The sequence below is a fragment of the Crassostrea angulata genome, chromosome 3, assembly GCF_025612915.1.
Source record: "Crassostrea angulata isolate pt1a10 chromosome 3, ASM2561291v2, whole genome shotgun sequence".
NCBI lineage: Eukaryota > Metazoa > Mollusca > Bivalvia > Ostreida > Ostreidae > Magallana > Magallana angulata.
In genome coordinates this window covers 50908187-50921784 of record NC_069113.1, presented here as the reverse complement: position 1 = coordinate 50921784, position 13598 = coordinate 50908187, and the positions used below count along the sequence as shown (strand labels likewise).

Below are 13598 nucleotides of genomic sequence, written 5' to 3'. Positions count from 1 at the left end.
TGTTGACCAGAAAGTTAGAGAGGGGGAATATATTTGACAAATTCGATGATTTTTTTCTCAATGAGAGTTTACAAATGCTCAAAATTATGAAGATTAGATTAATTCGGAAACCATATTATGAATTTCATTTTTAAGATGATCTTTTTTGTTAAAATTGAATGAATATTGATCATGTTATTTTCGTTTGCAACATTATTGTCACACGCCACATAAGATGGCAATAGGACCTATCTATTATCTCTCAATAATAAGAAAAAAATACATTACATGTACATCGTAGGTAATCATGTGATTATAAGGAATAGCTATTACTGTGTGTGTGTGGGGGGGGGGGGATTATCGCATAATATGTTATCATTTTTTTTATCATTAATGAGGTTGAAACTATAATGCTGTACTTTTTATAAATGTTCACCTGTTACACTGCGGTCCCCTACTTATATTCATTCAATAAAATAAACACTTTTCTGCAGTTCAAATGAATATTTGCTTTATATATAGAGATAGTGCGACTAATTTCATGTTTCGCGTCCTTTTCCGGATGTTTTCAAGTCGAACAAACCGGTTTCAAAATTAACGTGAACATTGTGTTTTCCCGTTTTGACTTTTCGATGAAGAACATCATCAATTTTCGTTATGTGCAGAATTTAGCGAACAGTTTAAATAGATGTGCTTGTATAATCCAATTCAGGGATTTACACAATCAGGTGATTATGAAGAATTAATATATTGTGCCTCACTGCTAACATCAAGTGTGATAACTTCTCTACAATGTTTATGTAATATCTGTGTGTAAATGTGTTGGTCTCACATGAACCGTTTAACTTTTATGACATTTCAATGCAGGAAACATTGTTGTGGCATAAATAGAAAAAAATCTGATATGTTTACTTTAAAATCAAACTTTCAAGCTATATAGAATTAAACTCCTTAATAGCTAGACCACATCACAATAAATTGTTATCATATTCTTTTAGCTCCGATGAAAGAGAGGTAACTCATTTCACGATTTGACACTTGCATAATATGAATCCAAAAACCCTGCTTTTCATCCATACGATCTTAATTAAACATGATTAATTTTTTTAGGGAAAGAGTGAGCTTCACATATACAATGTTCCACCACCTAGTAAAAAATATGATCTGATTGGTCCACCAGATAAGAAATCTAACCTCCGTCCAGTGGTTTTCCATGTTCCTCAGAAAGAGACAGCCCTTCAATGCCGCTATCGGTTGATGCGGAAGGAGACTCATGACTGGAACCAGGCTTTCTGGGCTAATCACAATGAAAGGTTTTTCAAGGTACAAAAACAGTGCTGAAATTCTGATTTAGTGTCAATAAATGATGAAGCCTACACTCAGGATTACTTTTGAAGAAGACAAGATTCTAATGCTAATATTTAGCATTGCCTCAAGTACACATTTGTACATAATTAAGAGTTGGTATTTTTCAAAAATTATCTTCTGGTGACACCTGATTACAAATACTGTTCAACTAGGTAATCTCGAATTAGATGGAACTGTTTAAAATCTTCAAGATTTATGATTATTCAAGATATCAAGGGTAAAATACTTAAAAAAATAAGTGGTTGGGATTTAAAAATTGCTTTGACATATCTGTTGTATTCGAGATATCTGTTCAAGATAAAATATCGAAGTTCAGCTGTATCCATTGTCACAAACTGGTGTAATAATATTTAATATGCTTATGGGACCCATATTCATTTGATTCTCATCAATAAATAAGCTGCAGTTACTGTTGTCAATTGATAATTTTAGAAAAGAGAAAAAGATAAAGGATTTTTTGTAAAAAGTATTAATACCTATGACATATTATCAAGGAAATATTGTGAATTGTTTTCATTAAGTTGATTTTGTCTTTCTTTTATTAACAAGATCTTATCCTTTGCTTAGTAAAAATGACAGGAAATTTTTCTATGCTGATCTCTAGTGTTTCTTATAATATAAATATTGATAGTGGTTTTTTTTAATTTATGATTTGCTTAGTAGCAATTTTTTGATAGTGGTCTACCTTTTCATTGGTTAGGAAAAGGAAGACTTTGTGAGAAGGAAGCTAGACCACAAACAGCAGACAGTGGACAGTGCTGAGGCCCGACTTTCAGCCGATGAACTCTCTGAATTCTACAAAGCATTCCTAGACAAAAACTATCCGCTCCATGCCAACTACAACAGGTCTGAATCATATTACAGCACTGGGAACAGGTCGTTTGGTTGAAAGAATTCATCTCTGTTGTTTGTTGGTCTATCCAGATTTTGCATATAACTACAGTATACATGTACAGGGTTATTTTTGTTCAGTGTAATTTTGGCTCTTCTTCACTTGTAAAAGGTTTTGCCCTGTTTAAAGGGATATGATTTGAGACTTAGAATTCACCCAGTCTTAATTCGCCCACTGACAACGAGGGCAAAAAGACGTGAAAATAAAACAGGGGCAAATATTTCCCGGTATACAGTATCTGTAATTTATTTATAAAGAATCTGCACATATTGGTTTGCAAGTTTGATATTAATAATGTACAATAATTTATTAAATAACTTTTCAGAGAGTGGTATCACAAGAACCTGAGACTGTTGTTTCCAGCTTTCCAAGTTTTCTTAGAAAAAATATATAATAAATTATTTAAAAGGTGAAAGTACGTGATTTCTTGTTATTTGGGTGGTTTTAATTAGCGTTTGAAACAGACAGTTTTTTGTGACTTGCATTCAAGAAAGGCTACCTTAGGAACAAGGCTAGCACAAGTTTCTGTTCACAAAAAATTGAATATTTTTCTTATGTACCGGTACCTAATTTTAGCTCTTCTGTTTGTATCTACCTCCTCAGTTTACCAATCATTTTAAACATGTTATTAATGACTCTCATAATTTATTGCTTCTTTAATTTTGGGGGAGTTGATTCTTTGTGAAATCTAACTGTGAATATGTACAATTGGCATACCTCCTATTGGATTCATATAGTGATATAATTCTTTGGAGAAATAAAATAATATTATTTGTTATTATTATTATTATGATAACATATTGATAAATAATTTAATTAAATATCTTTCCATTCTTTTTTGTCTAATAACATTTTTATTTGAGGCCCTATTTTTTAGTTCAGATTTAAAAAAATATAGAATTGTAATACTAGTAAATGACTGAAAAAACATTATTCGATGTTGGTTTTATAAGAGACAATCTTACAAAGCAATTCCCAGAGGTAGTTTCACTACTTTGAATTTAGAAAGACTGCATCATAGTAAGGTGCTAGATGGTACTAGTACTAGTATATACAAGTAGGTACTAGTATGTACACATAGGTACTAGTATATACATGTAGGTACTAGTATATACAAGTAGGCACTTGTATATACACATAGGTACTAGTATATACACGTAGGTACTAGTATATACAAGTAGGTACTTGTATATACACGTAGGTACTAGTATGTACACGTAGGTACTAGTATATACATGTAGGTACTAGTACATACACGTAGATACTAGTACTAGTACATACACGTAGGTACTAGTATATACACCTAGATACTAGTACTAGTATATACACATAGATACTAGTACATACATGTAGGTACTAGTACATACACGTAGGTACTAGTACTAGTATATACACATAAATACTAGTACTGGTATATACACGTAGGTTACTGATGATGACAGGAAGCTACCTTTGGTTTTCATAGTTCATTAGTCAAAGTTGAAGGTTTCATATTGATATATTCTATGTATATCCTGTGGTGAGAAAAAACAAAGTATTTTATGATAAACCTGTATGTAGAAAAGACAAAAACATGAGTATTATTTAAGTTTTTATTAACTTTTAAGACTGCACTCCTCTCGGAGAGAGTTTAAAAGTCAAAATCTTTTTTCCAAGAAACTTCATCTTGATGGAAAACTAACTTGTTAGTATAATTTGTGCATAGCTGAGCTATTCAAACTGTCCTTCAATTTACTGAATGCTCTTGTTCTTCATAAATAATTTCCATTCACGGTAAACAAAAAGTTTACCGCATATCTATCAAGAGGGGAATACCCATCTCGCACAATAGGAATTGTAATAGAATAGTTTATTGCAATATATACGGAAACACTTAAAACGGTGTTTCCGTTTTGATCTAGTTTCTTTTCCTTTTTCTGAATTTACTTTATGCATAAATAGGTAATGAAAATCTTCAAACCAATAGATCTACTTGCGATAACAACCAGGAAATCTCCTTCATACTCGCAAGCACTAATAAAGAAAATCAGACAATGTTGTTTGTACTCATACAAATGTCATGGGCACTATTATTATAGCATTGAGTGTATACTTCAAAAAATCATGATTTGATGCTTATATTTACATATTTTTAACTTCTTGCCTTTTCTGCAAATGTGATTCATACCTTAAAATTCCTCTCTTATCCTAAGGGTAAGTTAATATTAATGGAAGAGCCACAGTAACAGCCACAAGCGTGAACTTTGATTTTCGCTTGTGACGGTGCAGTTTACAGCGTTCAACGTTTGTGACGTCATAATAAAACTCGTCAATTTGACCTTTGACTACTTGTTGCATTTAGAGGCATTTAAACATCACGGAATTTAATGGAAAAACACAGTATAATGTAAATATTATAGCATTGAATCATGATTTTTTGAAGTATACACTCTCATAACTGCCGCGGTGTGTGCATACAAATTGAATAACGCGCGTTAGCGCGTTATGAAAATTTGTATGCACACACCGCGGCAGTTATGAGAGTGTATACTCCAAAAAATCATGATTTAATGCTTATATTTACATTTTTTAACTTCTTGCCTTGTCTGCAAATGTGAATTATACCTTAAAATTCCGATCTTATCCTAAGGGTAAGTTAATATTAACGGAAGAGCCACAGTAACAGCCACAAGCGTGAACTTTGATTTTCGCTTGTGACGTTGCAGTTTACAGCGTTCAACGTTTGTGACGTCATAATAAAACTCGTCAATTTGACCTTTGACTACTTGTTGCATTTAGAGGCATTTGAAGATCACAGAATTTAATATGGGAAAACACAGTAGAATGTAAATAATTGGAAATGTTATGCTTCAAAGTAAGGTAAAAATTGTAGGTCATCGTAAAAAAAAAAATCGTTTAAAATAGTCAACATATATTCTGCAAACGTATACAATTATTTATAAATAATGTAGCGTGTAGTGAGCTTTACGTTGATTTCCCGAAACCTGACTTCAGGGTCATACAATCTAACACGGGTTTAATTATGATCTCAGTCTTGATTTTACAAAAGGAATACATAGTATTAAACAGAATTAAACTCGACCAAGATTTCATGACCTCAAGGTCTGAGATGGCATGCAAGCCTTTGCGAATCATGGCAGAGCTTTGAAGCATCGCTTTCAAAATTTGTCCCCTTTCTGATATTTATCAATGACTGACACAGCGTCGTCTCTGTTCATTTCTAACAACAAACTCCTCAGCTCTTCCAGTGGTCTCCCCTCGTCCATCCAAAGCTTCAGTAGTAGTTCGGTAGCGCTGCCACTCTGTTCCTCGATCCAACGAATCTTGTCAAATTTCATGCCCATCTTCTCCGCCAGGCCGCGCCAGTCGCTGTTATTGTCGGTGGCGGGGTCAAGACAAACGATTAAATTTCTGGTCATTTCACTCTGCTTTTTGTCAAAAGGAGCAGGGAGAAACTGGAAAATACCATGTTAAGGACTTATATAGTGAAACACGACAGCAAAGACCTGTTATAAATTATTTCACAAAAATCTGGAGTTTGGACCCAATTTTACACGTACCTTTGGTGCTTCAGCGACAATTTGAATGCTGGACTTGGTTTCTTCGTGTTTGGTTTGATGGCACGTATACTCGACAACTATTTCTCCGATATCTGTCGATTGTGGCTTGTATGCGAACGCACAGTTTGGATTGCAGGAATGCCAAACCAATTCAAAATCCAGTTCCTGGAAATGAACAGTAAGCAGATGAAACAAGGTACTCCGATGTGCTGGTGATATAGGTTTCGTGTATATAATGATTATACACGTACATTGAATAACATTTTACAAGTAATAAATGAAAAAAAAGTTCATGGATAGTCAGCCAGCGTACGAATGAATGTAAGACAATACTAGACATCATCTTCACCAGCTATTCTAAATGGAGTTTAAGTCCACTCCTCTCTAAATAAATGGCTAATGTAGTATAGACTGAATCCTTAGGACTGTGCAAGATAACAGTGTGTATAGAAGCCCCAAAGAAGCAGAACTTACCATTGATTTCTTCCCCATCAACTTCCATTCCTCGGGCTCCTTCGTTTGCTTGACCACCACGTTTTCACCATTGTCGTACACCAGCAAGGGGACAGGGCTGTCGATTATCTTCCGGTTGACTTCGAATTCCTTCCGTCGAATGTCCTATTAAATGAAACAGAAACAAACTAAGTCAAACGACTGTAAAGGAGCAAAAAAAGTTGAACAATGATCGACGAGTATACACATCGAATACACACCTGGATATCCCTCCCGTAGTCATTAATACAGTAGAGTTTGGAAGTAAAGAGTGAGGTTCTCTGGAGGACCGAGGAGAAGGCGACCATTTGTACAGCTTTGGCCGCCACTCGGTCATCCTTGGACGTGCCGATCAGAGCGAATATCGTGAAGTGATGGAGGTGAATCGTCACGGATGACTTGGAAACCATCCTCTGGTCGTAGTCCTCGAGAGTGATGCTGTTCCAAGAACTCTGCTGCGTTAAGTCGCCACCCCGCTTAATGATTTCCCACTTCCAGTTAACATCTATTTTGTCTGCACAGTGTGGAAAATTAAGTTCCACTGGTTTTCTGAAAGACATAGACGGTTGGCAGACGACCAAAGGACTAAGTAGAGCCTTTCGTTTGGATAAGTCAGGGAACACATCCATGTCCCAAGTTATTCCTAGTGTAAATCTTGTCTTTTTCTCTACAGCCCCTTTGGGTATTTTAAGCTTTACACCGGAAATGTCCATTTCTCCTCCGCTTGCGTCTATTTCTTTGTGCACAAACATACCCGTCTCGAACTGAACTGTTTTGTTTTCCGAATCGGCAGGACAGAGAACCGATGTCGGTCGATTTTTAGCAACATTTTGCTTAAAATAAGATTCATAAACACCCATAAACTCGTCTGAGAGACTGGTATTAAATTTGATGTCGTCTGCTGTGGTTTGCTCATTCTTAGGGTTGTTTTCTGTCACCTGAGTAAGATTAACCACTTGAGCTGGAAGAGGTGGCGGTCTATTAGGTTCAGAGGTCACGCAATGAACGCTGCGGCGCGTAATAACACTGAGAGACTTCGTACTGCGTATGGATATGATTTTTGGGTTAGCAGTGTTGTTTCTGTCCAGAGGACCGAAGCTATTGTCTAACTCACTAACATCCACGGCACTGTCCGTCTGAGGACGGTCCGAGGTTTTCGACGAGAGATTCCGCAAGGGCGTGTCTTTCTCTTGTAAAGCTTTTTCAATGTTTGATAATTTATCACTCTGGCGTCTGAGTCTCCGTAAGAAAAACAAAGTCAACAAAATGATGGCAACTATCAGCAGAAAAACTAGCACTGCCAGGACGGCCAAACCGATAATCTACAGAGAGAAAGGTTAAAGTTTTCATAGAAAACTTCTACATGATCATTATATTGCAAACCTACATGTAACTGATGAAGTACAATTCACCGATGGCTAGTCGTTAACAAAAAATTAGAAATCTGAGTACTTACATATGATTCCATATTGGTCCACGTTCAGCAAATCGTGTTTAAGCGTTTGCTTCAGAGTGTTCTCTTTTTTCGACACATGGTTAGAAATCATAGATACCTGTATCAAAGTAAAAATGTTGACGATCAATATTACCTTAATGTCGCTAAAGAGACGGATTTTCTCTTTCGCTTACAAAAATTAACATTTCATATCTTGATAAAAACTTAAGAGAGGACTGTAAGCAAAACAATGTTTGCATTGTAGATGAGGGTTGGGTTGTTGTACCGGTGAAAGCTAGAATGATTCATCAACCTAACAAGGCGCAGAAAGCTCGGGGCAAGACTTCCTAACTAACTTTACATGTAATTACAAGTACAAGCTGAGGCGAGATCTACCCCCATATGACAGTAGTAGATATTTCGCTGTAAATTGTCACTGAATATATGGCATGTAAACAAGTACGATCCCGTATTATCTTTCATAATGAAATACCAAGGAATCTATTGAAGCATATCTAAATATTAGCACTAGACTATAACAATAGCAGATTGAGCATAGTTTTACTAAAACGGTACAGTTTTCTGGCAGTGACACAGAATTTCTCCATCACACAATACGTGTATAATGGGTTAATAATACAGTACTGTACTCACAAATATGTTTACATGCGGTTAATAATCATAAGGATTGATACTGAATAACTTAACATGATGTGCCGATCCAGATTGTTTCCGGCGCGGGGGGCGGGTAACTGTGTTTGCCAAGGGAATGGGGTCGAAGGTCTATTTTCGGTAATTTTACAATGGGAATTTTTAAAAATTAAATTTGTCGGGGGGGGGGGGGTCCCACTCCCCTTTTAGATCCGCGCATGCCTCAAAAAGTTGATTTTCTCAGAACATGTAAATACAACCTAACCTAGTGGGCACATACTACACATTACTGACCAACAAATACCAGAAACACGTGTCCATAACACATGGTTCAATCATACCTCTATCCATTTTAATTTGTTCCTGGTTTTATTAGTAGGCTTTAAGGACATTATAGTCTATATTAATTAATAATCTCAAAGACAACACCATTATATTTACATCTTAACATATACATACCTTATAATCATTCAAGAATTTATCAAAATCTACCTCTTCTCGTCTCACCGCTGTTCATTCTTACACATGTATTATATCGGCGTTTATCGCTGAACTTCCGGGTACGTACAGAAACATTTATCCCACGGGTAACTCCATACATGGACTGGTTAAAACTCTACCTGTAGGAGTGAACCGAAGCGAGACATACCTACACAGGTACAAAGGGAAGCTTCATTATTCAAAAATAAAAACACTGGTCAGGTAAAACGTAAGTGGGTAAAATACGTCAGTTAAATTAATTTGGTACATGAAAAAAAATAAAGAAAGATGAACAATTTGATAAAGACGAGTGATAAAAGGGTGGTTCTCTAAGTGATTTTTGGTTGGAATTATTAAAAACGTTATCTGGTGTCATTAAAAAGACTCCAAAACGCATTCATTTAGATCTACCGGTTAATTCCCTGAATTTGTACCTATATATAGTATATATAGTACTGTGTATAAATGTACATGTATGAAAGAGCTGTGTATAGTTAAATATATTTAAAACACCCATGTGCATATATGAGTTGACGTCATAGTTTTGATAGTATAGATATTATCTATGTACCTCTGGAACCATTATATACTTCCTTTAAATCCTACAGACACGTTATTTAGATTAGTTTGGGCACACTGAGGAGGGAGATTTTATGAAATAGTTTTTAGTGTGACGGTAGAAGGATGTAGCGTTTGTAGTGTGACGTTAGAAGGGTGTAGCGTTTGTAGTGTGACGGTAGAAGGGTGTAGCATTTGTAGTGTGACGGTAGAAGGGTGTAGCATTTGTAGTGTGACGGTAGAAGGGTGTAGCGTTGGTAGTGTGACGGTAGAAGGGTGTAGCATTTGTAGTGTGACGGTAGAAGGGTGTAGCGTTTGTAGTGTGACGTTAGAAGGGTGTAGCATTTGTAGTGTGACGGTAGAAGGGTGTAGCGTTGGTAGTGTGACGTTAGAAGGGTGTAGTGTTGGTAGTGTGACGGTAGAATGGTGAAACGTTCCAGTTACATGTACTACCGAGCCGATCGAATTCCCCATTTTTTCTTTGGTCCAAATACGTGTATTGATTAACAATTTGTCTCCTGGACTCGTTTAACTTAAAACTTCATATTTAACCACATATTTATATGGATATTGAAGAGTTGTTGGGGGGGGGGGGGGGGGGGGGAAAGCCGACTATATCAAATGCTTTCAAATCTCTTTTGTTGTTGTCAAATTCAGTAGGTAATTTACAAATATTACAAAACCTCAATGCATGTACATGTACACAGAGGCACAAAATCATTGTTTATTTTTATTCAACAACATCAGTAAAGCCTATATATAATAGGGTCAAGCTTGGAATTATATTATATATTCTTTATTTGCACAAGACATACATCTTATGGCATAGGTTATTACATATAAATATAGCAATATTGAAATAATGGTATGGTACATGAACATGTGAAGTTCATTGATAATGTATATAAAATAAAATTTTAAAATAAAAAACCAGAGAAATTTTTTTTAATTATCATGAATATTGAAAGCTAGATGGAGATACTTCCCCAAATTACACAGTTCTTTAAAATTTTGAACACTTAATAATTGTATAAATTTGTATACAGAAGGTTTTTTCCAATAATATTTCTTAATATATTTTACTCGAATTTCTCTATACTGCTGACATTTCAAAACAAAATGGAATTCATCTTCAATATCTGAACAAAATTTACATAAGCGTCTTTCTTTTGGTACATTAGTGTGTCGTCCACTTTCAATAGCAAGTCTATGAGATGACAATCTAATTCTTGTAATTTGTTTCTTATATTTAGAAGGTATTGATTTTGTTAAATAATATTGTAATAAAAAGTGGTCAATAATATGCTTGTAAAAATAACATCGAGATGAGGAATTAATCTGTTCTACAAGTTGTTGAGTAAAGTGATCAATGATTCTTTGCTTAATTAAAGGAAAATAGGTTTCACAATGTATATACTCCTGTTCATACCATATATGTCCTAGACCTATTTCAAAAAGTTTATTCTTAATTACAATAACCCAATTTTCAGCAGGTGCCAAAGACGATTCACACTCATTATACAGCATTTTATAACAGGACTGCAAAATACAATTCTGACTTTATATTAAACAATTTGAACCAAAATTTGAATATTCTAAACAATCGTATAGTTTTCATAGATAGCCTCCCAGTTTCAAAATATACAAATGCAGTGTTTGTATTAAAAATACATCGTTTCATTTTGCTTGAATTTTGGCACCAACAATCACAAAAATACTTAACAATTCGTCGATTAGGATTAAAATTATTGTGAATAGGACCGCGGGTTTGTGTCATGTTGTAGATTTTGTATTTACACCCACCATTTACAACATGACATTTGGATGGTTATATGAAATCATTTGACATTTGAAACTGCCATTTCTTTTTTTACCGATATCATCTATATTCCAATAACTATAATATATTAATTGTAAAGGTCTTTAGATCTATGTCAGTGCAGTTATAAAAATGGAATTGAAAGTCTGTAAATTGACGTTTGTTAACAATGATTTTTTCTAGGTCACCGGTTACTGGAGAAGATATCGATTGGATTTTTAACAAATTGTTTGATGTATTTGTTATTTGATTAAAATCTCCTTTTAGAAGTACATTTTTGTGAATCGGACTATCATATCGGTTCTCTCAAAGCTCGATTTAGATTGTGGAAGGGAAGTGATGTCTGAGAATGTACCGATATCTGCCAAACTCCTGTCAGTTTAACTTTTGCCAGAAGATGCTGTCAGGAGCTCTTGCCGGTAAATCACAGTGATGTCGATAAAAACCAAAAAAAAAAAAAATAGTTGTTTATAAACGATCTGTACCGCGCGCGAACCTCTCTGTCATGTTAAAACAAACCTAAAAACAGTTGATGGCTTAAAACATAAGGGAAAGCTTGGGTCTGGTTCAATGGATTACCACAGCTCGGTTATTTAGATCGGAACTATTTTGGTTTCACAATCAAACTGAGTGGATATCGATGGAGATTCACTTCAAGAACAGGAATGTACGTATAGTGACGGCCCTCATATACTTGTTTGTGGTCACAGTGGTAGCAGTGACATTGGCCTGTTACTACAGCCTGGTCTGGATCCCCGAGGCCAGCAAGCTCAGGGGGAGGGTCTATCCGTAGTGTAATGGCAGCACTGTAAATTTTGGGAACCTTGGAAGATCAGTGGTGATCAAGCATTCATTGTGACACTGTGTTTACATTACAGTGAAATCAGTCAAAATCTCGGTGTTTGTACAGAATGGAATTCGATGCCCGATTGTCGAAGAAGAATGGCTTGCTTGGCCTAATATAAACACACTACACTGGCTGGATTATTGAATGATCGTTTTATGGTGAAAGTTTTGTTTAGATTTCAATTATCTTAAGTGGTATGTTTTTTATCATCCCGATGACTCGACTGTGACATCTCCATCACCGTATTAAATGACAACTGTTTGAAAAAATTCAGTTTAGTTTAAATTGTCAGTCCTTGCAACATGCCTTGTGTTACAGTTTGGAAAACAGGGGCGGATCCATGTTTCCGGAGGGGGAGGGGCTAAAAATGAAGTCCGTATAACTTGTAAAATAGAGACTCCATAATAGGAGAATTCTGGGTGAGATATCAGCTACCTTGCCGGAGCCGTTTTTCACAGATTATTATTCAATTTCAGCGTGATTAGTGAATAACAAACTATTGTACACGATACATGTGCATATATGTATTCTTGCTTCAGACGTGCTCCTGTACAGTTTACAATACACTAGATTGTTTCTGTACTTAATATTAAGATAAAATCACCTTAGCTAATGGATTTCTTCTGTTACTTGGTGAGAAGTTATATTTAAACACCATCCACATCTTTTGTCGATTTCATCGGTTATCTCGCTTTGTCTGGTTTTGTCATGTATATTAAAGCGTGGTTTTATTGAGATCTACCGTCATAAAATACTACATCCGGGTATCTTGTTAATAAATTGCCCTGTTATCATTTAGAGTATATGAAGTCCTTTTATTGTCAGAAGCGAGTTGAAAATAAGCAATACAATGAAAGGTTACATATATGTATGCCAACAATATGCAGTTTCTCGTGACTACACTTCAGTTAATCGCAAAAATATATATTTCACATCTTTGAATGATTGTTTTAAATAATGCTACTAAGTTTGTCAGTATATGCTAATATTGATTTGAAATGAAATGATTAAAATATATGAAATTCAAGCAGATCTTACCGTCCGATTAATAAAGTGCACACTAGCTTTTAATAATATCCGATGAATTTAATCATACCTTATAATCATTGCAATTGAAATTTAATTGAAAGTTTTTGGTAAAATCTTATACAATTTGATGAAATTAAACAACAAATGTTCAATGCGACGCGCGGTATATTAAGCGATCCTCGCGACCCCCCACCCCCTTCCCAAGAATCAAGCTTACATTAACATTAAACGATTGTGAACTGAGCTGATTTACAAGCCCAACATTCTTCTAAATAAAGCGGCTTCTTGATATCTTAATCCTTATTTTTGCCAGTGCTTACCTCTGGATCTAACTTTACCTGCATGTACATGTACGCGTTACAGTTAACGCTGCTCTCACCGTCATATATGTATATCGAGTTTCCCTGGGACCAGAATCTACAATTGTATGGCTTTTTATTAACAGTAGTAAGTCGTGTGCTGTGGAATTCTGCATGTACAGCTCTATC

General features: G+C 35.2%; 2 protein-coding genes across 3 annotated transcripts; one reads left to right on the top strand and one right to left on the bottom strand.

Moving 5' to 3' along the window:
• The first annotated feature begins 578 nt into the window (after positions 1-578).
• Positions 579-2654, top strand: LOC128177592 (cytochrome c oxidase assembly factor 8-like). The gene is made up of 4 exons (XM_052844361.1): positions 579-707; positions 1090-1302; positions 2048-2193; positions 2565-2654. Exons 1-4 carry the CDS (start codon positions 612-614, stop codon positions 2650-2652), a joined length of 543 nt encoding a protein of 180 aa, XP_052700321.1. The 5' UTR covers positions 579-611; the 3' UTR covers positions 2653-2654.
• Positions 2655-5238: 2584 nt separating this feature from the next.
• Positions 5239-9002, bottom strand: LOC128176664 (UNC5C-like protein). Of its 2 annotated transcripts, none has more exons than XM_052843156.1 (6): positions 8870-9002; positions 7748-7844; positions 6513-7613; positions 6274-6417; positions 5800-5964; positions 5239-5694 (listed from the first exon to the last, which is right to left on the bottom strand). In XM_052843156.1, the coding sequence occupies exons 2-6, from the start codon at positions 7757-7759 to the stop codon at positions 5398-5400; spliced, it is 1719 nt and encodes a 572-aa protein (XP_052699116.1). In that variant the 5' UTR covers positions 7760-7844; positions 8870-9002; the 3' UTR covers positions 5239-5397. The 2 variants fall into 2 exon arrangements, with proteins under 2 accessions (XP_052699116.1, XP_052699115.1); XM_052843155.1 differs by having other exon boundaries at positions 8837-8992.
• Positions 9003-13598: the final 4596 nt, after the last annotated feature.